Consider the following 26,585-nt stretch of genomic DNA (forward strand, 5'->3'; position numbering starts at 1 on the left):
ATTTTTAAATCAAGCAGACCTGCACCCTTTGAATTTCTCTTATTTCCAGATTCAAAGTGAGCTTCATTTAAAACCGGTGGGTTCAAATCAAAATCACAAAGAACCATAAACTTCACAGGGTATACCTGAAAAAACTGCAAATCAGTTCTGACTGGCCCTATCCCAAACCCACATTGGCTTTGACATCCAGCCAAGTGTCATCAAAATATCCAGGATGCTAGATGGACCTGTGGAAGAAACAATACGGAGTTTTGATTTTACAACAAAACCCTAACCAGATGATTCTTGTGTGATCCGAAGGACCACTCCAAAGACATCCATTGAACCAGAAACTACAGAAGAGAGTGAGAAAAAGAAGAAATAATTGCGCTAATGAGTTTTACTAATCAACTCAACTTTTACACAAGTCCGCAAGTGAACATGAGCATTTGGAGCTCCTGAGTGCAATTTGTACGTGGCTTCCCACTCTCCTACCATTCAGCAATGTCCCCTGAAAGGATGCGCCAGCAAGCGATGGCTCCAAGTGCACAGCAGCGCAGAATACAGGCTCATATGAAGCACAGGAAAGCGTAACAGAGCAATTTTCCATGTGCTCCTGTTTAGTCACATCAGACGTTTGCTATTTCTTCAACACTGCAGTAGGACATAAAGATGCTGCTCTCAAACAACAGCATCTTCCACCCCAGTGCTGCCAGGATCTTTCCTAGAAGGCATAATTCTTAAAATAAACCCTGAAGTGCATTCTGCTATTATTTTCAAATTCACAAACACATCTACCAGTAGAAATAGCAGCCAAATGCAACCCGTTAGACAGCATAAAGAAACAGCCCCAAAACAACACCTTATACCTTCAGTTTTGCAAACATCAGCCTCATAAGAGCTAAAAGACATTTTCAATCCACAGCAAAAGCTCCCATCTCCAGCTTCCACATTGCTGCTCGCAAAAGTGTGAAGGCATTATAGACTGATAAGTGCTTTAACAGACTGTATATCCATCCACTGGAGAGCGAGGTTAAACAAATACAGTAGCCAGAACATTATTTTTGGCTGCACACTCGGGTTCCCAAACTGCCTGTCTCTGACTTGAATCAGTGAGGTCCAAAGCTTGCTTGTAGCTGTGGGCCAAGGCTGGCCGTGGGGTGCTGCGGCAAGGAAAACAATCCCATCCCACAAGCTTTTGCCACTGATGAGTAGAGCTAAAGCTTTTTTTTTCCTGTCTTTGACTGGAGAATTTCATTTGGGAGCAGCTGGCATCAGAAAACCTGACTGTCAAAGGCAGAATGTGCACCACCCTTTAGGACAGTCTTAAATATATTTTTATCATTATATTGGTGGATCCGACTCACTGGATTCATTGTAGTTTTGCTGGTTTGGCACCTCTGTGCAAAGCACGATCAGGCTTGTTATAGTCCACTCGATAACATCCCCTCCTTCCCTCCCAAAGCCGATCCTACAAATTTGCTTGGATGAAGTAAGCACACAACTTGTTAGAGAAAGCCCAAAGGTGACAACAACAACAAATCCCTAAAGAACTTCAGCTCGGTGAGGAGTTCTCCATTAGAGTAACACACCGGCTGAGGTGGACAGAGATGCTTAGAAACACTTGGGCAACATTTTGGATAGGAAAAGGGACAAATAGGGAAAAAAAATTAAGCCACATCTTTTTCAGCTATCAAGGAGGACAACAACCACAATACTGTTATTTCCAGCATAGTAGAAGTAGACCCTAAATATCCCCGTACCTAAAGCCACCTCCCCTGAGCTGTCCCAAGAGCATGGGGGACACAGGAGCAGCTCCCAGGAGATGTGAGACAACACAGGTGCCACCATGAGATCCAAAGATTGCTCGCTAAGCTTCGCCTGTGGCTGGAGCAAACAGCCGTGCAGTGGTTAATGTCAGCTCTGACCACATGATCGCATTCAGGAAAGGTCAAAAGAGCGATTTTTCATTTAAAAACATCTGTGTGTTTAAAGAACAAAACTTTCTCATGTGCAGAAAACCAGGGGTTTCCAGCGCTTTTAATTCCCGAGTTAAAGTCATGCTTTTCAGCTTTGTTTAGGGTTATGGACCATGTAAACACGCTGTGTAAACCACATGCAACCCTCATCGCACAGCGTTTCCACATGCAAGGATAATTGGGGGTGCAAATCTCTCTCTCCCTGGCTCCTTTTCCCTCTTGGAGCTGCTCAGCTTCCCACACTGCACCCCCAGCACGCCAGCCAGACACCCCCTTGTTGTCCTTCCCTATATGAAGACATACACATGCCTCTAATCCTAAGGGTATAAGTCTGCTCTGGGCTGTCAACAGGCTTTAATTGGATGCATCCAGGGAGATGATGCATTGGGAAGAGGCCCTGTATTTAATAGCGAGAGGGAAGGCTGTGGTGGGGCTCCCAGGGAGCGTGCGGGGGGGCACAGAGGGGATCAGCCATCAGCTGTCCGGGGGAGCCGACTACGGTTACACCTCGGCAAGCAAAGCCTCTCGGTTTCCCATCCCACTAGTCAGCCCTGTGTCAGCGTGCATTAATCAAGATTGAACCCTGTGGCTTGTTTTTCTTGATACCTGAAGGCTTAGCCTGTAGTATGCAAATCAGAAGGTTCCCCCCTTGCTTCACTGGGCTTTTCCCACTGAAACTGTGGAGTAATGAAACCACCACCATGCAAATAAACTCCTCTGAATGAGCTGGACCATCCAGGGAGAGTCCGTAGTGCAACAGCCAGTTGGTTCCTCCAGCCTGTGCACATCTCCAGTCAAGCAAAGGTTTGGTTACAGGTGTCTGGAGAAGCTTGTCGCTTCCCTCTGACCTCACAACAGCACTGATTGCTCTGATAAACCCCAAATTCCAACAAATTAAGCCAAAAGACTACTTGGAGCTTTTAATCCTTGGTGTACCAGGCCAGTAGGGGAGTTCACAGAAACTCCCAGCTGCTCCCAAAAGAACTTACGGGGGGATTAAAGTACAAGCATCATCTGTGAAAGGAAGCTTGTGGCTCCTTCAGCCTCGCAGCCTCTGGGAGGACAGACGGGGAGCACTGGGGATGGAGGAACTCGGAGCTGCCGAGGCTCAGCTTTTCCCACCAGAAACAACCACTGGGAAACAGTTACATTTCCATACAGCGAGGATTTCCTTCTCCAGCAGGTAAAGGTCACGGTGTAAATGGTGCAGGGCACCAGGAGCAGATCTGCTCTGCTAGAGGGGTAGATTTTTCAAAGATATTTGGATGGAGAAAGGTGGAAAGAAGGTCATCTCTACCCCGTGCTTCATCTTCTCTCTGAAAAGAGACTTGTCTTCTCTGAAAGCGATGATGCAAGGCTTGATTACCAAAAAACGGGAAAATAAGATCCGCTGCCCAAAGTGTAAGGATTTTGGCCCGATGGCCAAAATGGCTTAGCAGAACTTGATGTTCTGAAATGAGGGCTTCACCCAGTGAGCCGGTACATGCACAGACAGATCACAGCACTGATCACACACCAATAACGGTTCCCTGGCACAGTTTGCAGCCGGACCCTGAGGCTACGGTGGGAACCCGGCCCAGGGGAGGCTCTTGCTGATAGCAGGGCGAGCTGGGCCCCCTTACTGACGGGTGAATCACGGCTTCTTATCTGATCCACCACTGAAATGACCTCAGAGGAAACACTGGTCCTCCAACTTCACAGGCAGTATTTGGGGTTCCTCAACAGTTAACAGCTCCAACTAAGGCAGCACCATTCAGGATGGATTTAGAGCAGCTTGAGAGTTCATCCCAATGGTTTGGGGTTGTTTAATTTTTTCTTTTTCCTTCTTAAAACAGATACTTATTTGCAGGTGGGGACAGCGGGAATGACGAGAGAAACCTGGGCAAGCACCATCCTCCAAACCCCATGCCTTTTAGAGACAGCTCAAGATGAACGCCCTAAAATTCAGTGGCATTCAAAATACGAGATCTCTTATGACGATGTGGGCTCAAATGCCTACAGTGCTCTGCACAAGTAGTGCAGACAATCCTTCATTTAAAGAGAAAAAAATAAATCCTCCGCTCCTGGCATGAGAAAGTTTACTTTCAGGCTTAAAGAAATGATCGTGTGGTTTTGGGGATGGCATTCCGTTCTGCTGAAGAATAGCACCCTGCCTGCCTGTATATCTGTGGCTTTGTAGCTGCATTACAATCCTGGAGAGCTCTGTTTACATATTTTACATGTTTTCTTGTGCAGAACATGAAACCAAATTACATAGTAAAGGGCATTACGGCTTCGCCCTTGCACCCTCTTCCATCTCCTCCTTCCGATTGCTTGTTTTAATTCTACCCAAAATAATCAACTGGGTGTTTTTAACTGTGCTTGACTGACTGGCAATGCTTCAGGCAGGTTTATTTGCTGTTGCGCAGGGAAATCATGCAAAAGCTGGTGAAGCTCCATGCCAGGGGGGTAGGGAGAAGACGGCCGCGGCGGGGGTGGGATGAGAAATGCCGAGAACCCTTCATGCATGAACAAAGCAGACGTGTCGATGCATTTATGCAAAATCCCTCTGCTCTGAATGGAGAGGGACCCAAGACAAACAACCCGGATGGGATGCAGGAGAGTTATCCCACGCTTACGGCTGGACATGCTCTGCATCTAAAGGCTTGGGAGCAGCAACGGCAGACAGAGAGACTGGCAGGTTGAGGGGCAAGGGCCGAGGAGGGGGGGTCTCCTTTCAGACGAGCCTGTGCTAACGAGCTCCACCGCGGTCGTGGGGTCCAGCTTTCCAGCTTGCTGATGCCGGGGGGGTCCAAGCTGTTTTCTGTTACCGCGTGTAATCTGGGTGGGTGGCTGAGTGTACAGCAGATATTGTCATAAAATGGTAAGTTACTTCCTAAAGAAGCACATAATCCTTATTCTTACCTAAGACAATATTCCTTTCTTGCATTTCCTCTCATCTCTAGCCACAACAAACGGCATGGAATTCTGCTCTCATTTCGTTAGTGGTAAACGTCTCCTGGTCCTAGGAAGATGGGACCAATTTCCGGCACCTGAGGATTTTTGGTTTGACCTTCATCTCTGCAAAGGTCAGACTGAACCTCTCTGAGAGTACTGATGGCTGCTTTGCTCTCTGCATCATCCTTTGTTTCTTTTATCTATTTTCTCTACAGTACACAAAGGGAACACAGTGTACCAGCCCCTGGTACTCACTGTTCTCTTTCCCTTAGATGACTTGCATATGTGCTCTTGAAAAATTATTCTAAAACCTAACGGGGGAGGGGAATGGAAATAAAAAAAATATCCCTTGAGTGTTTGGCAAAAATTGCTTGGAATCTCCTCTGACATCTCATTGTGTTCTCTCTGTCCTCCCCTTACACAAATCAGCCAGAGGCTACGACATGAGCCATGGGGTCTGCTGGTTCAGTGCTGCCAGGAGCAGAGGAGCACTGAAGATGTGGGGATGGAGGAGTGAGAGGGAGGGAATCGCTGGCTGTGCTGGCAGGGAACAGGCAGCCCCGTGATGGGCAGCATCCACTTTTCTCCAGCCAGCTCTGGACCAAGTTTAAGGGTAACGCTCATCTCAGCCATCTTGCTGCAACTGAGTCTTTTTCAAGCCAACCTACATAGAAAACCCATTTCTCATTTTATTTTGCTTCAGAGACCTTCCCAGAACACTGGGATCACTCCTGAGCAGGAGCCACTGATGTTAGCACACATCTTGCAGCATCCCTTACCTTGGTTCAGAACCTTTGCACGGATCACTTCCGCTAACGAGGCAAAGCAGCAATGCCAAAGCTGTAGATAAGGACCAGTAGAGCTCCTCTGGCAGAAAGGTTGCAAAGTCGAGCTTTCCCAGCAAGACAGGTGGGAAACAAGGCTTCCAGCTATTAAAGCAAGGAGCTGGTGGGACAGTTTTCCAGTCCTTTTTTACCGGGAATGAACGGCCAACCTGTGCTAGGATAAAGGCTGATTAATTCACAAATGGGACGATGTGAGGTGGCTGACAGAGCTAAAATGCAGATTTAATGACCCTAAACTCCTTCCAGGTCTCTGCTCCCAGACAGCAACTTTCAGCAGGCACTGAAGAGTTTTCTTTTTATCCAAGACATGAACATTTCCCTTCTAAGACATCCTGAACTTTCTAGTCCTGGGGAGGTCTATGCTCAAAAATGCCCAGTGCCTGCAACATCTCTGAAAGATATCGAGGTTTAATCCTCAAGCAGTAGCTTTACCTTTCTGTGCTCCGGTTTCCACCTCTATAAAACAGAGCAGAAACTAATCAGTGTGGCTGTGACAAGGCTTAATTAACCTCTGCACACTGAAAAAAATGTGAAAAATATCATCACTTAAGCCAAGGAAAGAGCATTTCAGCCTGAATCTGCCTGATGGTCTGGGCCAGGCTCGTGATGCAACTCTCCAGCCTTCAGGCAAAACACCAAATTGGCTGGGCTGTTGTATCTGGGGGAAGGCTGAAATAAAGATGAAGTTTTGGACCCCCTTGAACTAACTTTAGACTTGGAGACTCTGTAACGTAAGCTGAGGCCTTTTGGTGGATCAGCCAGTACTGGAAATGAGCTCAGATGCATACAGCAAACCTACATTCCTCTTGCGACAGCCTGTGCACAGTGTCCAGTTCATCTTTTTCCAGAACTGGTCTCCGATCACTCATGGTTCCTCCATTAATGTTTTTTCTTACTGGGATTCTGCCCTCATCCTCCAGAGATTAGTGGTTCAAAGCCTGGCTTGGCTATAAATAACAAAGACATTTGCAAAGCAAATCATCTTATTAAAAATGACGATTTTTTTATCCCTCCAACCACAACAAAACTCTTACCGTTGAAGAGCAACAGGACTTGGCTGTGAATTGGGAAGTTCAAAAAGGGCCACTTGCAGAGTCGGCAGACAGACACCCTCCCTCTTCTCAGCAAGATCCCCCCAAAGGAAAGAAATGGCTTCTCCATTAAAAGTTGCAGGTTTCCTCTCTTCCCACTCTTGTTCAAGATTACCCTATTTGTTGGCTTTGCTACATCTTTGGGGAATTATCTTCAGCATTATATTTATTAGACAGACTAAAGCTGTGTGGCAGAGAACTTCATCTTTCTCTTCATTTTTCTTAGGGTGTTTTCTTACCACTCTTGGAGCCCTTGCTCTATCATTTTACATCTTCTAATACTCAGAATATTCTTGTGCTCCTGTCTTCTCCTTTTGTGGGTAATTTCAGACATACTGCAATTCTAGACATCTTTCTGCTGCTGATGGAAGAATAGGTTTGTTGCAGTGAGTCTGGATCAGTGCAATTGTGGGAATTGTAACAGGGGCAGGAGGGGGGCCTCTGTTTGTGGGAAAGATGTAATAAGACTCGTCTTCCACAACTTCTTACTCCATAGCAGCCCCCATGGGGTACCCAGAGGAGAACAGGGTGTGTTAGTCAGTCCGGGAATGAAAATGAATCCCAGGATTTGTCTGTGCCCAGTAGCCTTGGGAAAGAGTCCCCTTTCGGTTAACTGTGCATGAGCTGCATGGCTTTTTCCATACAGGGGAAAACCAAGCTCTAACAATGGCATAGGGAGGAAAAGAAATTAAACATATATATGTGGTTACTTGGTCTGAAGTACTTCTGCATGACTGGGATGAAATGCAACAAAAGACACATCTACTGGGGGACTGGCCCTCAAAATCACTACTGTACACACCAACTTCCAAGCCTTGAGCACACATGGCTGTGACACAGGTAACAAGGTTGGTAATAAGCCACTTAAGATCCATTAGTCCTTTCTTCTAATTCTCTATTATAAAGGCCCAAAGGGAAACTGCAGCTGAATCAGTTCTCCAAAAGCAAGAGGAAAGGAGAAGTGGTGGCATCTCCAGCCTCCCATGGCTGGACTGTACCCACCTGCCTCCGCTCCTGTCACCCAAGCCATGGAGCAACCCTCCTGACACAGGCCCATCAGAGGCTTCCCCAAGGCACATCTGTATCAAAAAGACACTTTAGCAAAATATCTAGATCCTTCCTGCTCAGCACAAGCTACTCTAGAAAGAGAGACTAACATACAAGCTAATGCACTCAGCCAGGATGAACTGTGGCAAAACAAAATTGGTGAGCAGGGAGAACACAGAGATTGAGGTGATTAAGGCCACTGCAAGCCCTGGTTTCTTGAACCCTACAGGACGCACGTTCCTACTTCACACTCCTCACCTGTGCAGCTTCACCAGTGATGATACTATGAGGATTGTCTGAGTAAGCCACAAGTTGACTTTTTAGTGCTTAAATTGGTGTCAGGGGGCCATGTCCTCCCCCTCCTACTGGTAACGAGGAGCTTGACCCCAGCTGGGTTCAGGAAATAAGTCCCTGGGGACTTCCAATATAGAAAAAACTGCAGCTATTCACAAGACAGATCAGGCAAAGCACCAAGCACCCTGTGTCTGTCTGTTCATGCCTCCTGGATCTGTTCTTCAGCTAGTATAAATCTGCCCGGCGCTACCGCCTTTCTCTAGTCTTTGCCAGCATCCACCAGCTGATGACTTCATGCTAGCATCAATAATCTTTAGCACGAGAAAGGCCCCGAGAAGTAAACAGTGCTGTAGAAAACCCCACACAACCAGCACATCAACACTGAGAGTATTTCACACACACACGGATGGCAAGGAGAGGCTGTTTGCAAACTCACAGCAAGACCGGTAGGGAAAAGAGTGTGCAAAGCCCAAGAGCGTGCAAAGCCCTGATTGCTGGATTCCTCATGAAGTCAACAACAGGTACCGAGCAGCGGCTGCTCGAGATCTGTGGAGGATGCCAGATTAGAAATAAAACTGTAAAAACACTCTGCACCGGTGCTCGAGTTGCTGTGCTGGTGCAACATTGCTGACCGGTCCTCTTTGGCTCTAAATATGATGCTGTCAGTACTGAGAATATTTCTTAATCAGCACTGAAGAGTGGCTGCCAGGAAAGTAGAAGTGTCTATCAGTCTTGCTTCTGCAGAAAGAGCAATTGTTTGGGGGGGGGGCTGTTTGACCTTTCCATTTTTCAAATGTGTATCTCTTTGCCAAGACTGTGTCATTCTTTGTAAGCACTTTGTTGTTCAAAACAAATCTTATACTGTGATTTTTTTCCCTCCCTTAGTATGTTGCCATTCAGCAGCCTCATACTAAAAAATAAGGAACCAGCATGTAAGATCCACCTCAAAATAATGAACAAGTGCGGGCACCTTACTTTAGGAACAACCAGCTCTGCAGAAGTGGGTAATGTTATAGGTGAACTGAGTAAACAGGTGGTCAGTTCACAGAAACAACCCTACATTAATAAAAAGTGTTCTCCAGCTTGTGCTTATAAACAATCCTGCAACAGCAAACAAGCACGCATGGACAGATATTGCTGAGAAATATACAATAACAAACCAATCTGTGATGCCTACACCTCAGAAACAGCCTAGGGAAAGCGATGACAATCATGTAAAGGAACAGGTATGGAGATATCCAAGGATGAGAAACATTTTAAATCATGAAGGTCATGCTTAAAATGCTTTAAAGCACCCTGAGAGCACCGGGGCAATTATAAGGAACGGGGATGGCTAACAAACAGGCAGCTTATGTATTCTGTATATCACTGTGTGCTGCACTCAAACGTATCTTTCATGGCGTTCTGGATGAGAAGCCAACACAAATGCCACTCTGATTAATCAGGAAACTACCCAGCAACAACACGAAAAGTTTGCACAACACCAGCGAGCACACAACTTACTCTGAAAGATATCTGGGTGAGGAAAGGTGCTCCTTTCATCAATACAAAAACCCCGAAGGCTCAATGCTTGTGCAGATAATGAAACCAAACATGTTTACACACCACTGACCATTAAACGCAGTGATTAGAGGAGATCTTAGGTTAATTTTCATCTCCGCTAGCTAACAGTCTGATGACCTGCTGCCCCACCGAACCTCTCCGGAGTGACAAGTCAGGTGCTTTCACAAGCCGATGAGGCTGCCCTGTTCCTGGGGAAAACAAAGGCTTTCTCAACATATATGATTAGAAAGGTCAGTGAACGCCATGCACTCCGACTGGTGTAACAGGACCAGCTGAGCTAAAGCAAAAATTCCTTTTGCTGGAAGTAAATAGCACACTGTTATCTCCCCAGGGGCCAAGCAATAACAGGAGCCATGTTCCTATTCACTCTGCCAGTGTGTGATACACTAGCGCTCTGCCTATAAATACAACAGCTATTTTTTTGCACCCTCCCCATCCTTCTTTTAAAGAAGGCTGTGACAACTTCATCTCGTCTGGGTACAACAAACATGCTCGAGTTGTGGCTACACAGCAGGGCTTTCTGTTGTGTGTGCACGTGGTGGTGTTTTTCCCACCGCAGGACCATATGTCACCTACTGCATGGCGTAGCTGCGTTTCTACCAGAAAAACAGGGCAGGTCTCCGTAGTGGCTGCATGGGGACGGAGTGCTTGGGGACACGCACATAAAGCAGCACCTGAGCTGGTGACAGTGGGCTTTGGGCTGTACTACAGCACAGAGAGCTCAAATGAGGAAAAAAAACAGTTACAAAGGTACTGGTAGGGGTCCAGAGGAAAGTTCTTTTTATAGTGTGAAATAATAAATGAGACCATGACAAAACGGCAACACTCAGCTCAGGATTCTGTCTTGGTACCATGCCAGCTGACCACGCTTTATGCATTTAAAACTGACCTGGCCATTAATTTGTTACAGACTTGTGCAATGTGAACAAGGCCAAGTCTCCTGGACTTTTTAGATGTTTTCTCTAGCAAGCCAACTGGAAACGCTTAACGTTTACTATTCACAGAGAAATCTGCTTGTCACCTCTGTGACACGGCATTCCGCCCGGCACTGCCCACTCAAGACACCCCCCAGATAATTACACTGTAAGAACAACTTTGCTGCAGCAAACGAAAAGTCCATCTAATCCACTGCTCTATCTCTAGCAAGGGGCAATGGTGCATGCTGGAGGAGAAATACGCGAAGCAGCTCTTATAGATCATGATCCTTTCCCTGCCATTGTCTCTAAAATGCCAAAAATGAGCCATGGGGGCTTTCCTGAGTCAGTGGGTTGCATCTGGACTGTTGCATCTGCATCATGCACAGCTCTGTTTTCCAGACATTTATCTAATGTCTTTTTGAACTCATTTGGATCTCATTCTCTCAGGGAGACAAAAGGTAAAGTTATGGTAACTGGAGCTATTTATGTTACAAAGGAGACATGTAAGAAGGGGGTTAAAGCTAATGAATGGCTTTGGGAATGGAAGGGACCTTTCTCAGAATAGAACAATGGGGTGCTTTTATAAAACTGGGAGACTGAAAACACAAAACTATTAAAAAAAGAAAGAACACTCTTTTGTATTATTCGGCATTAGCCTTCAGAACTCCTTGCCACAAGACAGTACCCTGTGCTAGTTGCAGAGAGCCTGTCCAGTCTTTTAGGTGATCATAGTATCATTTTGGTTGGAAAAGACCTTTAAGATCATCAAGTCCAACCATTAGCCTAACACTGCAAATCCACCTCTAAACCATGTCCCTGAGAACCTCATCTCCGTGTCTTTTAAGCACCTCCAGGGATGGTGACTCCACCACTGCCCTGGGCAGCCTGTTCCAATGCCCAACAACCCCTTCTGTGAAGAAATTTTTCCCAATGTCCAACCTAAACCTCCCCTGTCAAGATGACTCTTACACAGCATATTGAATCAAGCAGGCCACGACTTCCGTCAGTTTTCAGTTGGATAGTCAGAAGTGAATTTCAACTCATCACCACTACCCAGGCTCTGAGAAAGGAAAACAGCTGTCAGGAGCCTTCCTTGGTGAAACAGCAAGTTGGCAGGGGCAACATCACACATGAACGCTGACCATCGAGCTACACTCGTGAATGATGCTCCTTGTTGGACTTCGCTTTCCAGGAGATGAAAGGGAGTTGTGCTTTCCTTACCTGAGTTGCTGCTGGCTGACCGATGACCACCCATCCCGGACACTGTTGGTCACTGTGATGGGAGACAGAGACGTTGGAAGCCCACTGATCGAGGAAGCCTTTGGGAGTGTAAACGCCACAGTCTTTGATGCTGGTCATTTGCTCAAATTCCTCACATACTCCATCACCATCGTGGAAATAGCACCTGCTGGGTTCATCTGCCAGGAGAAAGCCAAGAAGAGAAATCACAAAGGGCATGGCTGCAATCTAGATGCTAGGACCTGATAACATCATGGGTCGTGGATCTGCTGGACCAGGCCACTGGGAAGCGAAAGCACTGGTCACTTCTAAGCAATAGCAAGGTGATTTTAAGAAAGCCAAGCAACAATAGTCAACTTTTCTATTGGGTGATTCCCCTAAGATATTTCTTAATGTAGGGGTTTTCTGCTTATTTCCATCCATCCTAAAAGGATAGGGACAGGAGAAAGCAGAGATAGAAAATACATAGACAATGTGGGTGTTGACATAATTCCACCAACTTGGATGGAAAAATGCCAACAGAGGGTTCATTCTACAATATTTCCCTTTTTCTTATTAAAAGATAATCTGCAAAACAACAAAAACAACAGCAACCATGAATTTAGGGATGGCAAAACTGCCAAGTTCACAGCCATAGTGACCAAAGGGATCTATTTAACCAAAAAGCAGATGCAGTATACATAGTGTGAGGGTAAGCTTGCCACATCCACAACACGGCTTCAACCAACGTGACTCAGATTTGACCTGAAAGGATCAAAAGCAGCAGGAGACTTTATTATCCTTGCCCATTTATTCTGTGGCTTCTCTAATGAGACTGCCAACAAAGATGCCAAATTTTTGAGGTTGTTTCTGTAACACTGGCCCATTAAAAACTGAACTGAGATCCATCTACTCTTTTCAAACAGACTGCATAGCAATAATGACTTTCAGTCATTAGAGTACTCTGTGAAATGGAAACCTTTGACCTGTTGGTATCCTATTTTGTATTGTATTATCATTGCCAGTCCCCAGAGGTATCCAGTTCTGACAGCCTGTTGTATTTTTGTCTGGCAAATAAGCCCACTGAAAAAACGGTAGGAAATTAGCCAGAGCTGCTCACTGGACTGATGGAAACGATCCCTAAGGAGAGTTCTGTCGGTAGCTTTGGACTATCTCAAGCTAGGTATCAGGAAATCCAACGGCTGCTCAATTTTGAGCTACTTCCAAACTACTAAATCCCCTGTTTATTTTTCCTCCTAGTTTACACAGTGAAATACCATCATGAGCCAGAAGAAAAATCAGTTTATTGCAATTCAATTATTCAACGGCTTTCACTCCTTTTCCCCTCCTTTTCTCCCAGTCTCCTGCACAAAACTCCAGGTCCTTAAAGGAGTGTGAGTTTGAAATAACAGAGAAGTCTATCAGGGAAGAACGTCATTATGGTTTCATTTCACCATGACCTCTGTGGCCAACTTGTATACAAGGATAAGTGCAGGGAACTGTGTATTTGCTGCGCCAGTACTCCAAGCTGGCGAAAAGAAGCCAGCACGATTCTGGAAGCCATTCAGTTGTATGAGTCCTGCATCTGAATGAATATTCCCAGGGTGGCCAAACTTCTTGACCCTGCACGTCACATCTTAAAATCTTCAAATAGCTGGTAACCACCAAACCTATACCACACAGCTCAAAGAGCTAAGAGGAGGAGAGTGCTTCACGGATAAGAGCTGACAATGGCTCCCCAGGGTGTCCCATTTCTCCAGGGTGGGAGAGGGCTCAGGTGGATGTGCAGATGGGCCCCAAGGCAGCCCAGCAGTGCTGGCTCAGCAGCCACTGCCTCGCCAGCTCCCACACCGGATTGCTCCACAGCCCCAATGCCAGCAAGGCCCTGACATTCTGCATCTGATACCCACCCAGCTGGGAACGTGTGCTTGAACTGCGCATAGAATCATAGGATAGAATGGCTTTGGTTGGAAAAAGATCAAGATGATCAAGTCCAACCGCTAACCCAAACTTTACATTAACCCATGTCCCTGAGAACCTCATCTCCATCTGTTCAACACCTCCAGGGATAGTGACTCCAGCACTGCCCTGGGCAGCCTGTTCCAATGCTCGACAGCCCTTTAAGGAAGAAATTGTTCCCAAGATCCAACCTCAACCTCCCCTGGCGCAATTTGAAGCTGTTTTCTCTTGTCCTATCGCTTACTACTTGGGAAAAGAGACCAACCTCTGCATCTCTTGTTCTGCTCTTGTCTCTGCAGAAACCTATCAAAGCATAGACAAGGTTTCTGCTGTGCCCAAGAACAGCGGGGTAATGCTGAGCAGCTCACCCGCCTCAGAGCACTATGTCCCAGTTTGAGTGAGAGTCTCAGCACAAATCTCTGTCAAATATTCCGCCCTGGAAAGACTGTGGTCAGCAATCAAAAGTCCTCAAAAACAAATCCCAAATATATGAAAGTATGTATTTTTGGAAAAAGAGTTTGTCCTTTTATGAAAATAAACTTATTTCTGTAAAAAGGCAAAAAAAAAAAGGAATAGACCTAACATATTAAAAAGACCCAACCTTCAGCCTATAAACATATGTACAGTCAGATAAACACTTACAGTGAAACACCGGCACCCAAGTGCATCCTGCTACACACCCACGCTGACAGAAACAGCGACACGCAAACACATGTACGCTCTCTTTACACATCCCCAGTGCAGCCACCCCACTGATGCAAACAGATACCCAGAAATCACAGCCTAATTTTAGGCATATGTGCTTAGACAGTGTTTCCCTGGCCTTCCTGAAGCACTGACTTATTTTCACGACAGGCACTGAAGTCAGCATAACATTTATACAGCAACATACTCCCGCACTGGCTCCAAAGGCTCCCTCCTAATGCGATGATAAACGTAATGGGCTTCTGATAAGATCATGTGTTTGGGATAAAAGAATACTCAAGACCTACTCCAATCCGATGACTTAATTCATACTCACATGGATGGGAAGGCAGCCTGTGAATAGCTGTGATCCAGGCCAGCGTGTGATCCTAACAGAGGCTAATTTGTTCCTGATTATGCTTAAGACCCCAATAAATCTGTCTGCTCGGAGTCTGCAAAACCCGAGGGAGGAACCGAATGGAGAGACTGAGATGTCTGAATTAAATTGAGACTGCCTAAATGATTAACAAAGTCTTACTGAACTGCACTGTCATGAGCCCTTCGTGCTGCTCCTGGAGAGTCGCTGCGCTCTTGCCCTCCAACAGAGCGCGGGATGACTCTGAACACAAAGGCTGAGAGATTACGTACCCGCTCGCTTTTGTGTGCTTTGAAAAACATGGGGGAAAGTGGCTTTACAGATCTTCCTTAATAGAAAGCTGGGGTTGTAAGTCCTACTGCTGTCACACCATCCTGAAGCATGCAAGGCTTTGAGGGAAGCGTTGGTGAGAAGAGAGGGAGACCCTTCCTCCCCATGAGCTTTCTAGTTCTGAGTAATGGCAAAAAAGTGGAATTTTAAAAATCCTTCACAGACAGTGGTGAGTGGACTGACAAGGGCATCCAATCTACAACAGCCAAATGTGGTGCATCGCTGAGCGGGCTGCCAAAAAGACTCAGAGGCTCTTCCTTCCCCAGGTACTGGGCACCAGCTCTGGCTCCTGATTCTTACTGCGGTCTTGCATGCTTGGTAGGCTACACATTGAGTTTTACATTTACATGAGCAAAGTGAAGAACAACCAGATTGTTTCTTCCTACGATTGCCCTCACAAAATAAAAACTAACAGGCTGCTTCGCTTTCCGCAGTGGTGTGAACACAGCTCAGTTCTACAGGCTCGAAGCTGGGGAGGGCAGTGTCAGGGTGGTGTATTTCTAGGAAGCAGTCGCTAACATCTTTATTTCCATAATGGTGCAAAATGCCTTTTGCATTCTCTTTTCAACTACTGTGACATGAAATGCACTCAGGGCCTTGGGAATATGAACTAGCTTTTGTGTCCATAGAAGTCTATAGGCTCCCAAGGCCTGGTGAAGGTCATAGTGATGTATTGGTCATGTATGGCCTGCATCAGGGACCACGTTCATCAACACCATGGACTTCTCACTTCGAAGTTGAATCTGATTCAAAGGAGATATGGAGAAAGGGAACACGAAGGAAATTCTATTTGTCCTCAGGGAAAAATGACTTTAAGAAATTAAAAATCAGTTGCCTGGAAATCCAGCTTAAATCTAGAACAGTAAAATGTCTGCAGGCACAGCACCTGGCAGCATGAGCCAGCATCTCTGGGGGATTGACAACAGATGCTAAAGGATCCCAAGCTGAACTCAGGGAACACGTATTCATTCAAGGAGTCTGAGCTCCTTTCCCCTGACAAACTTCCTACTGAAGGCACAAAAAAACATTGTGGCCAAACCGAAGTCCCTCTCTTGCCCTTGGGAAAAGGCAGTCTCCTGTTCAGCAAAGATTTCGGTGTCATCTGGGAATCCCTGAACACTCCATGACAGCCGTCAACCTGGGAGATGGAGGATTTATTGGGGAAACAGATCGGCAAGCCCTGGCTGCTGACTTGCAGCTGGGCTTCAAGATCCAGAATGACCTTGGAGCTCTTGTGTGTTGCATCAGAAGATGATTTAAACTCCATTTCTCCTTGCTTCTCAAGCTGTCCAAGCAATGTTGTAAAAGGCAGCCTTTTCTATTGAAATACAACCCACTTCTCTGGGGTTCAGAAATGAAACGATGTACAAGGTAAGATTTAGAGAGCACTGGGAAGGCACCTGCCAGACCAGGTCTGGACGAGCAGGTAAGTCCCCATTATAGTCACCTGTGCAAAGCGAGGCTAGAAAATCACCAGCAAAATGAATAAAGTCTGGCACAGACCAGGAAGCAGACATGCAGGATATACACTTATCTGTGATAGGCAAAAAAAGAGATCAAGAGATCCAATTCATAGCACAGGGCACATACTCGATGAGGCTTTTAATGTCTAAGCCGCATGGTCAAAGTGCTGGGGACAGACACTCAGGGCAGCTTCCTGTTTTCAGCCAGAATGCAGTGACCAGCATCAGCTTAGTCTTCTTTTGTGCAATAACTACTATTTTTTTCTAAAGGCCAGACAAAAAAATAAAAGAGTATTTTTAAGCTCAGCTGTTTACTTAGGGATGTTTCCAACCGTAACAAGTCCTCATGCCACATAACTATTTGTCTGAGAAAAAGAAAAAAGGGGGGACAAAAATGCAGAAGCATTGTGTCAGAGTAACAAATTCTTGGAACAGAGCGAGCTTTGCATTTTAACCCCTGAAAGGTCAATCCGGGGCGTGCAGGTCTTCTCGGACACGGCAAAGGCCACATCACAGGCTCACTGAAGTCAGCAACTACTGCAGGAGTGGGATTTTACCACCCGTGTCACTTCATCGGCATCACCAGCACTAGTGTTTATGTTCACAGATGAGAAGAACTGTATCCAGAGGTTTCTATCACAAAAGGAGAAATAATTCCACTGCAGATCACATGAACCCGGCGGCTGAGCGATCGCAGAACCTGCTCCATTTATTTCTATGGGAGTTTCACCTTTGGCTTCAGTGGGAAGAGAGTGAATAACATGGCCCCACTCCAGGATATCTGCTAATCTCTTCTTTAATATTGAAGAAGCCAGAGACAGAGATATTTCCTGCTACAGTAAAATATTGGAGAGAGTTATTTTCCTTCCTGGATGTTCTGATTTGCAAAGAGGAAAACCATTACACAGAGCCTTGGGCAGACCTTTCTGAATAAAGTTGCATATCAATAAATTGTGACATTTTCCTTCAATGAAATAAAACAGACACCTTGGAAATGAAGGCAACGCGGGTGTTGCAATCTGCTGCGGAACATCCAGGGGCCTCACAGGAGGCTTATTTTCTGTACAACATGGCAATTGTGTCTGAGCATCTCCTGATCCAAGCAGGCAGGCGTAATGCATTTGCGGAGCATGGCTCCCTGGTAATTCAGCTGTTTCATGGAAATACATTCCTGGGCTTGTCCTTTGTCTGCTGTGACTCGGCTCATGGCTATGATATAGCAGTCGGAGCGCAATAATTATGCAATTGATCTGCGTGCTGCAGACAGATACAATTACAACTCTCTCGCAGAGCCCGGCACTGAAATTTGATATTTCACCTCCAAGAACACGAGCCTTTGTCACTTAAGCGAAAGGATATTTTCCATTGCTGGCAGTGGTAGTAAGACCTCATCTGCTCTACAGCTTGCCAACAGGAGCCAGGGTGGCCTTCCCCCAACCCTGAGCAACCAGGCATCTTCTAAAAGCACTACAACGTGCGTCCTCTTCCCACCTAATCTTGTTTCCCTTCCTGGGTGGTTGGACAAATCAGAAAAGTGGTGCTGAGAACATTTTGATATTTCCTCAGACTTACACATATTTATCAGCTGAACTTGGAGGCTGTTCGACTGAAAATCTTGAGGCTTCTGTCACACAAGGCAGCAACTGCTACCACCACAAGAAGGCTGGCTAGCGTGGCCCTTCTTGACACCTGGTCCATGGGCTTCAGCGGCTGGGAAGGAGCCCAAGAGAAAAAAACCCATGTTGCCATTCACCAAGACAAATCAACTGCTCATTTGTGCATCTGATTGGATGTTATTGCAAAGGAAGGTCTTGTTCTTGGCCTCAGCCCTTAAGCACAGCAAGTTGCTGTTGAGTCACGGAGGATGCTCTAAGGAGGGAAGCATGACCAGCTGTGGAAGCCTCTCTGATCCACAGAGAGTAATACATGAGGGATGCAACAGGGAAAAGAATAATTCTTCTGTTGGGCTTTCATTGTAGCTGTGTCCTAAAAACCAAAGCTGGATTGAGCTGGGCTGGAGTCACTGGCCTAGGGAAAAATGCAGGCAAACACCACTCCAGCCCACATTCTCCCCCACAATAAAGAATCTCTCCTTTATATTTTGCTGCCTGAGATGCCTCCTCGCTCTGCTCTGTGGCTCAGCTGGCCCTGCTAAGACTGCACTATTAATGATAACAGTCTGAAAGTCACTTAAAGAGACTTCATGATGATGCTGTGATTACTAACTTGCCAAGTGAGTGCTTAGACATTTTAGAACATGTAGCCACACTCCCATGAGCTGCAGGAAACACTCAGCTTCAAAGTATTTGCCTCAAGCTGAAAGATTCACACAAATATCTGAATAGCCCCAGTCAGTAAATTCATTGCTATTCGCTATGAAATTCTGCTATAGAACCTCAGCTTCTTTATCAACAGCAATACTCTTTCCCAAGCTCCTCGGTCAATGCTTTAGTCTCATTGATGCCCTGTGAGATGCCGAGTTTCTCTTGCAAGGTGGCTCAGTTTCTCCCGTGCTGTTGTTCTCCTGAAAGCCCTTGGCAGGGTCAGCCAAGGCCTATTTAATACTCGTGAAAGAAGGCGAAATCACCATTAGCTGCTGTGTGGGGCCGCGGTTTCGGCAGTCAAAGCTGTGCTCCTGTGCAGGGGTGTGAGGCGGAGGCGGGGGGAGAGGATGGGAGCGAGGTGCGCTCTCAAAGCATGCCCACAATGAATATGGATGGTCATCCATCAATTTATTTTAAGCACATTACTCCTCTGTCAGAACGGGGAAAAAAAAGGAAAAAGAAAGAAAGGAAAGAAAAGACATATAAAATTAGGTTTGTGTCACTCATTTAACACTGCAATTTCCCTAGAGGATTATGCACCAAACAGAGATAGCAAGCTCATGAATATTAATCATTTCCCTGAATGCAATGCAGCCCGCCAAACAATAAGATTAGGGGAAAGTGCTATGCTTAATTTATGGATAATGGAAGAGGTAAAGGATAGAGCTCCCACAAAGGTAAGGCTCACAGCTGGAGGGAGAGGCCTCTGAGGAGGAGAAGGACAGATCCGGATTTGTAAGGTAGCAAAAATAAAACATTTGAGGGCAAGCAGAAGCAAAAGAAAAGGTGTTTAAGGATGATTGTCAAATCAAAATCATACTTCTCCCTGAACAACCACTGGCGGCTAATGCTTCGAGCATGTCAGAGATTGGGGGTAAAGTCAAGACATGGCTATATTTTTTCTCTTTTCCTCCACTCTGTGTCTTTTCTTTCTGTTTTACGTCCCTGAGGCCCTGATCCAACAAACCACAGAGACATGTGTCTAACCTGAAACGTTCACCGTCTTCAGTGGGATCACTCAGAGGTGGAAGTTGGCAGAAGCACTGCCCTGTTTTGCCATAAAAAGGCTTTAGTGAAGAGTCCCTTGTAAGCAAAGGAGATGAAGTATAGCAATAATAACGCCAATAAGATGTGACTGAAAAACCCCATAAATTACCAGGCAAACTTAAGGGTAGATAGAAGTTCTCAAGCTACTTCCCAGCTGTGTTCCAACGTATCTATCAGTCTTTACTCATCTCTTTTCATATTACTTTCTCTCCCCCTCCCTTCTTTTTTATTGATCTCTGCATCTTTTTTATTATATCCTTCTCTTTCTTCAGCACTGGCGAACTAAATCAATGCATAATGCACATCACACTCAACAAAAGGAATGCAAATGAAAGCGGCGCTCTTTTTCAATGTCCGCACATATATCTAGATGCATGTGTGTGCTGTTTGTGTGTGGGAGAGTGCACACCAAGGACAAGGTGCTCAGCTGCTTGTTAGACACCCATTTCTCAACGCTCCGGTGGGAATGGATCAAGTGCTAAAAAGCTCTGTGTTCCCACAACTGCAAATCATAACTCTTAGGGCTGGGGCTTGTTTTACACAGGACACGTTGGTTTGAACTTGGCTGAGATCCACAGCAATCACACAAATCGGTTATCCCGGGAGTAACCAAGAGCAAGGTGAAAGAAAAGCAGCCAAGAGGTAGGAGTGAGCGCATCAGTCACAACAGACACGACTTTGATTCGCTTGTCTCCTACAAATCAAAAAGCGGGGTGAAACTTTCCCCGCGGGACCAAGTTCCGTGTGGAGGAGATAAAATATGCAAAATCTGCTACGCAACGGGGGGAGAAAACAGGAGAAAAAAGAGCAGAGATGATAAATTTCAGGATGGGGAAGGGTGAGTGTACCGCAGAACTTAGAAAAGGAGCGCTGCCAGATGCTTGCATTAATTAATTAATTAATCTCACTGTCGCTCTTCGGCATGTTGTAGGAAGAAAACACTATTAATCTTATCTGCTTTCTGTTACTCGGCTTTGTGTTCAGAGAAGGCCAGGACAGCCTGACAGTGAGACCACACAGTTTTCTTCCCTGCCTCCCTCCTTCCTTCCCCCGCACCCCTCCTGCCGCAGAGCAGATTGATCCACCGTTATCTGATTAGAGAGGAAAGGAGGAGGGAAAACAAAACCAAGGAGAAAGGGGGAAAACAAAAAGGCTAATTTTATTACAGGCACTAGCGCAAAGTGTCTTGAGAGCTTTGTGCCGTTTATTCAAAGGGAAGTTGGATCAATTAAAAAAAAAGAAACAACCCCCCCCCCCACCCCAACAAACAAACAACAAACCCCATAAACGTCATGATCCTAAAAGGCAAAGGGAGCAAGAGAGGTAGAGGGACACATGCAAACAGGCTGCCTCCATCCTTGGAGACATCCACAACACAGCTGGACGTGACCCTGAGCGACACACTCCAAATTTGAAGCTAGATCTAACTTTGAAGTTGGCCTTCCTTGCACCAGAGACCTCCAGAACCTCTTTACAACCTGAATTATTCTGTGATTCACACTCTAAATCTAAAGCTCAATGGCGTTTGCGGGGTCGGTTGTATTTCTCTTCTACCAAGCGAGGGGACTCGCGCAGTCTCTGCTTTGAAAGGAGGAATCCTGCTTGGGCTTTGCCATCGAACCTCCTGCTACGGAATCTCCCCAATGACGCCCCTTCAGCCTTTGCAAACAAAACATGATTTAGTGATGATTTTCAGCCACGTGGGACCCAATCCTGCAGACAATTTGTGCAAGCGTTGCGTTCGCTGTTGTGGTTAGGTTTGCTGAAGTCTAGAGAATGCCTGGTGGTGGTTCAGAAACACGCCTGGAAGGAAACATTTGCAAGATCAAACCCTGAGGCCCCCGATTCAACAAAACCTCTGAACATGTGTTTGAGGCTCGCTGAATTCTTTGGTGAAGAGGAGCAATTCCTGAGGCTCTGAAAAGCTACATAATGCAACAAGAACATCACTGCAAAAATAACACTGTCTGAAATAATTACTTGTTGTCCTACAGGATTCTAACATGTGTTAGCCTCGTAAATGGAGAAATAAATTACACTTATTTTTTTTGTGCTATTCAAACAGGGACCCAAGCATTCTGTATTTTCCAAGAAAACACCCATCCAGCCTGATAGTATTAGATTGTGGAGAATGCTGAGTTTCTGCTCTTTTTAATTATTCTTTATTACATAATAGGTACAGCCACTCGCTTTCCCAACATCTTGATGTTTTCTGGTGAGATTTTAATACTTGATATGTTCACAGAATCATAGAATGTCCTGAGTTGAAAGGGACCCACAAGGATCATCAAGTCCAGCTCCTCAAGTTAGGTTAAAACAGAATGTAAATCAGCACCATTCCTCTGTCTGCAAGATCAGCCAGCAGTTTCTCCCTAGCTCTTGATGTTCTAATCCATGGTGGTCCAGCACTCATAAAAGCCAAAAGGACCTGTTGTTCCACAGGTCTTACCTTCTCTGAACCTTTCCTAGAGACTTATTACAGGCAGCGTTTGCCCCAAAACACCAGCAACTGCATGGACACTGAGACCTTCACCACCACAATTGCACAGCCACACAACAAGACACCTGAAAGATCTGGATCCACGCACCTTTCCATTGATTCAGTCAATTTGACACACCTAGGTGATTCCTCATAGTCTGTATTTCACAAACAATTTCATTCGCTTTTGTAGTCCAGGACCCTTTCAAAACCACAACCTACCAAATCCCGTGAAAACCAAAATATTTTAAGGCTGGAATTTCCCTGAGCTTTTCAACATGAGCAAATCGGAAAACAAAATCACTTCCTCTGTAATGGTGTAGAAAAAAATCTGTATGTTTTAGCTGCTTCATTTTCTGATCATATTGCTGTCAGACAGGTTTTTTTCCACACTCCTAACCAGTCCTGTTGCTGTTTCTGGAGATGAACACATGCAGAAGCACAAAGCAGGTTCCCGCACTCTCTGGCAGGACATCGCTGTGTGTCCGATGCTTGGGACACCCACCATTGCTCCCATCTGAGGATTTATTAATCCTCAGAGCATGATGCAGCTCCTGTCAAGCCCACACAGTCCAGTGTCTTGGGTTGTACACCGGAAAGGACCTGGGTCACGTCCTAACGTAAAGCTGGGATGTGGTCAAAGCACGGACCAGGACCAAGGAGCTCAGACCTGCTGCCGAGCAGGGCAGTACAGACGTGACCTTACAGCTTAAGCTCAAACCTTTGCTGGAACCAGCCTCATGCTAGGCCTGACTTTTGGAGAGCCCAAAACGTTTGCGTAAGTGTTTATCTCACTTTCAAAATATTATGACTAATATCTTTCAGTGCTTGAGGCTCTAAGGCAGCAAGTTACTTGAAATGCAAACGTAATTTCAAGACCACCAATAGTCACAATTAGCCTCAACCATAAATACTCTCAGATTTCAATAGAGCAATTTACATGCGTAAATATGTAAATAAGTACCTCACCAAATTAGACCTCAAGTCCTGCAGCATGGGATGCTGAAGTAAAAATGTGCATTATGACGAGACAAGCAGTCCCCAGCTTACCACCCAAGGGATACGTGGTGCCTGTGAGGTCCTTGAGATGTTGCTCCAGGCACAAGAGATAATTGTCTGTTTCCCCAAAAGAGCAAATTTCGGTCTTTCCAACATTATATTATCTGCCTAGGACTGATGCCCTGAGCTGAAGGCATGGGATCACAAGATGGGACAGAGTATTTGCTTGGTCACTCCAGATAAGGAATCTCATAAAATCTCTTGAGAAAAAGCTGACCCTTTATAAACATTAACTTTGGTGTCAGAAGCTCTACGCGTTCAATCCTTCCCCAGACCTCACCAAGCCCTGTTTGGAAAATGTAATCCCATAATGCCCCACACAAGGTACAGCCTAAATTGGTCTCCATTTCCCTCCTCTGCCCCCAGCATTCCTAGAGAGTTTAATAAATATGTAAAGCTCACAACCGCAGCCCTGCTATCCCCGATAGCTTGAGCATCTTCCGGCCATTGTGCTTAGAGGTTTTGCTAATCAGAACAAACCAGGCTTGCAAATGAAATCTGATTAAGTAGTTTTCACCTCTGAAAAAGGGGATTAGCCAGACCTTTGATCCTCAGATATTGATTTGCAACTCAAAGGAGGTGTGACCTCAGCTGGACCTGCTTCTGGTCTCAGCCCCTTCCCCTTTCACTCCTCCTCCTGTTTACCAGAAAAAAAATCAGTTCATGTCTTCTCACGTAGCCAGATCTAAAGCCTATTGAAGCCAGTGGAAAACCACCCACTGACTTCAATGGGCTTTGGATCAGTCCCACAATGGCTGACTTAGCCCTAAGTCCTGGGCTGTTTCAAAGCCAGCAGAACCAATTTCCCATCAAAATGACCAGAAGCTGGGAAGATATGTTCGCCTTTCAAACCTACAAATTCCACCTTTTTTTCTCTCTTCCATGACAACTCTTCAGCTGGAAACGCTGAAAATACTGTTGATTTTTTTCCCTTGCCTTCTGCACAGAGCTGTTGCCCACCATGAGTGGAACGGCTGGGAGCCCGACTTACCCACGCAATGAAAGGATAACTCCTGCAAGCAGAATAGGGAGCAGCCATCACCATTGATCTTATTCATATCGTCGCATTCTTCCCCCAAGTCTCTGTAGGCAGGGCACACACATGCAAAAAAGGAGTCAGATGGCATCATCCCGACAATCACTGCAATCCCTCTGCAGAACCCTAAAGCCCTGAAATCCAGCATAGCAGCTTTGCGTGACAACCCTTAAAGTATTTCTCTCTTTCTCCTCCAGCCCTGACTTTCACCATTCCTGGTTCACACGCTTGCCTGGCCACTCTGTTCCTGCACATGTGGACACCACTCGCTGTTCTCTGGTGAGGATATGAGCAACTTCCTCCATAGCTGCTGTGGCTGCAACTCAGCAGGCGGGGAGAACGGGAATCTCTGCAACACTTCGTATTAAATCTCAAAGGGCCTGCCTGTGACCCCAGCATGGGAACAACAAGGCTCTAAGGCTGGTGCTGGGCTGTTCCAGGTGACAGCACTGGGAGGAGAGCAGCCCCAAGGTGTCGGGGACAGGGTCGGCTGCAGCAGCGTATGGGTGGGAGAGTGCAAACCAGATGAGAAAGGGGCTGCCACAGCTGCGAGTGGGGCCACAACCAACCAGGCTGTGACACAGTCTGGTTCCTGCTCGCTCCTGGGGCAGCTCGGCTATTGTTCAACGCCTGCTGCAAAGCCACAAGTGATGTTTGAGGAACGTGCAAACATAACAGTAGGAGAAAAGTTATGGAAAGCAAATTAATCTGTCTTTCTCCACCTTCCTCTTCAAGACTGCCCTGGATTCGTATGTCGATTGATTGTTCTCTTTGACTTCCCTGCCTGTTGGGCCTTATCTTGCAAATCCTTGCTGCCAGGTATGTCATCTGACAGAGTTGTACTATAGGATTGCTGATCAGCATTATTTCAAGAAAATAATACTGGCTGGATTAAGCACTTGCTTGTTGTTACTTCCATCGTTTAAATAATTAAATTATCTAATGCCAGGAAGCTTTGAAGCAGGTGGCCTTAAGGGCCAACATAGTAGAAGAATAAACTCTAACATAGTTGTAAACGATTGTTTTCCATTTTCAGTGGTCTGGGGCTTGGCAGCCAGAGAGGAGGAGGAGCCGACTGAGAACATGCAATTCCCAGCACTGTCCCTCAGAGGCCAAATCTACCACCTCCAAATGCATCCCAACTCTTGTGGTTGATCAAACAAGAGGCTGCACCAGGAACGTGTCCCACCCCATGGCAGAGCTTTTACCTGGCCCACCAGCTGCCAGGCATGTGGGACTTCATGTGTAAGGACAGCATCAGCACTTACTTCAGGTCCATATAGGAAATGTTGTATACACATATAAAGACATGGATACACGAACAAACAGCATAAACAGCACATAGAGTGCTTTCATATTGATCCTGCTGTCTGGACTCCATTATCTGTATCTCTGTCTGTATCTACTGGTGCCAGGATAGCAGGGCCTAAGTTCCAATTAAATGTCATCATCCTGGTAATCATCAAGCACATGAGTCATTATCTACAGATGAGAGCTGGCCTAAACTAAGGAGAGGTCATCAATTCCTTTCTAGTCTTAGATTCTGGCTGAGTAGATGTGCCTGGATTTATCTGTTTGTTCGCTCCAGACTTACATTTGGATAATCCCGTCTCCACAGTATCCACTTCCAGAGATATACACAAGCGCGGGGGAAGGCTCGCTCTCCTCCATCCCAGAAATGACGACGACCTGGTATGTGTACGTGGTCCTATCGCTCAGCTCCCTGCAAGACAAAAGGAATATTAAGTGATTGGTAGCAGCAAAGGGCAGAGAAGGAGGTGCTGAAATGGGGCTTGGCTGCCAAAAAAAAAAAAAGTTTTAGTTAATTCAGGTCCTCAGAATATTCCTACCTTGTTCCCACAGGATTAATTTTTGGTTGGGTGTCTGTTTCTTGTGAGTTCAATCAGCACTATCTACGTCCATGCTTGGTTTACACACCGCTACGAAATAGGCGCAAC

At 45.9% G+C, this 26,585-nt stretch overlaps 1 protein-coding gene across 3 annotated transcripts in view; it reads right to left on the minus strand.

The window, feature by feature from the left end:
- PAPPA (pappalysin 1) overlaps positions 1-26,585 on the minus strand; it is a 174,609-nt gene that overhangs the window by 59,960 nt on the left and 88,064 nt on the right. For all 3 annotated transcript variants that reach the window (XM_065035947.1, XM_065035946.1, XM_005498388.4), the window contains exons 8-10: positions 26,222-26,350; positions 24,583-24,674; positions 11,874-12,070 (exon numbers count right to left, since the gene is read on the minus strand). In XM_065035947.1, the coding sequence (XP_064892019.1) occupies positions 11,874-12,070; positions 24,583-24,674; positions 26,222-26,350 (418 nt within the window). The remainder of the gene's footprint in view (positions 1-11,873; positions 12,071-24,582; positions 24,675-26,221; positions 26,351-26,585) is intronic.

The sequence above is a fragment of the Columba livia genome, chromosome 19 (assembly GCF_036013475.1).
Source record: "Columba livia isolate bColLiv1 breed racing homer chromosome 19, bColLiv1.pat.W.v2, whole genome shotgun sequence".
In the NCBI taxonomy this organism is placed as follows: Eukaryota; Metazoa; Chordata; class Aves; order Columbiformes; family Columbidae; genus Columba; species Columba livia.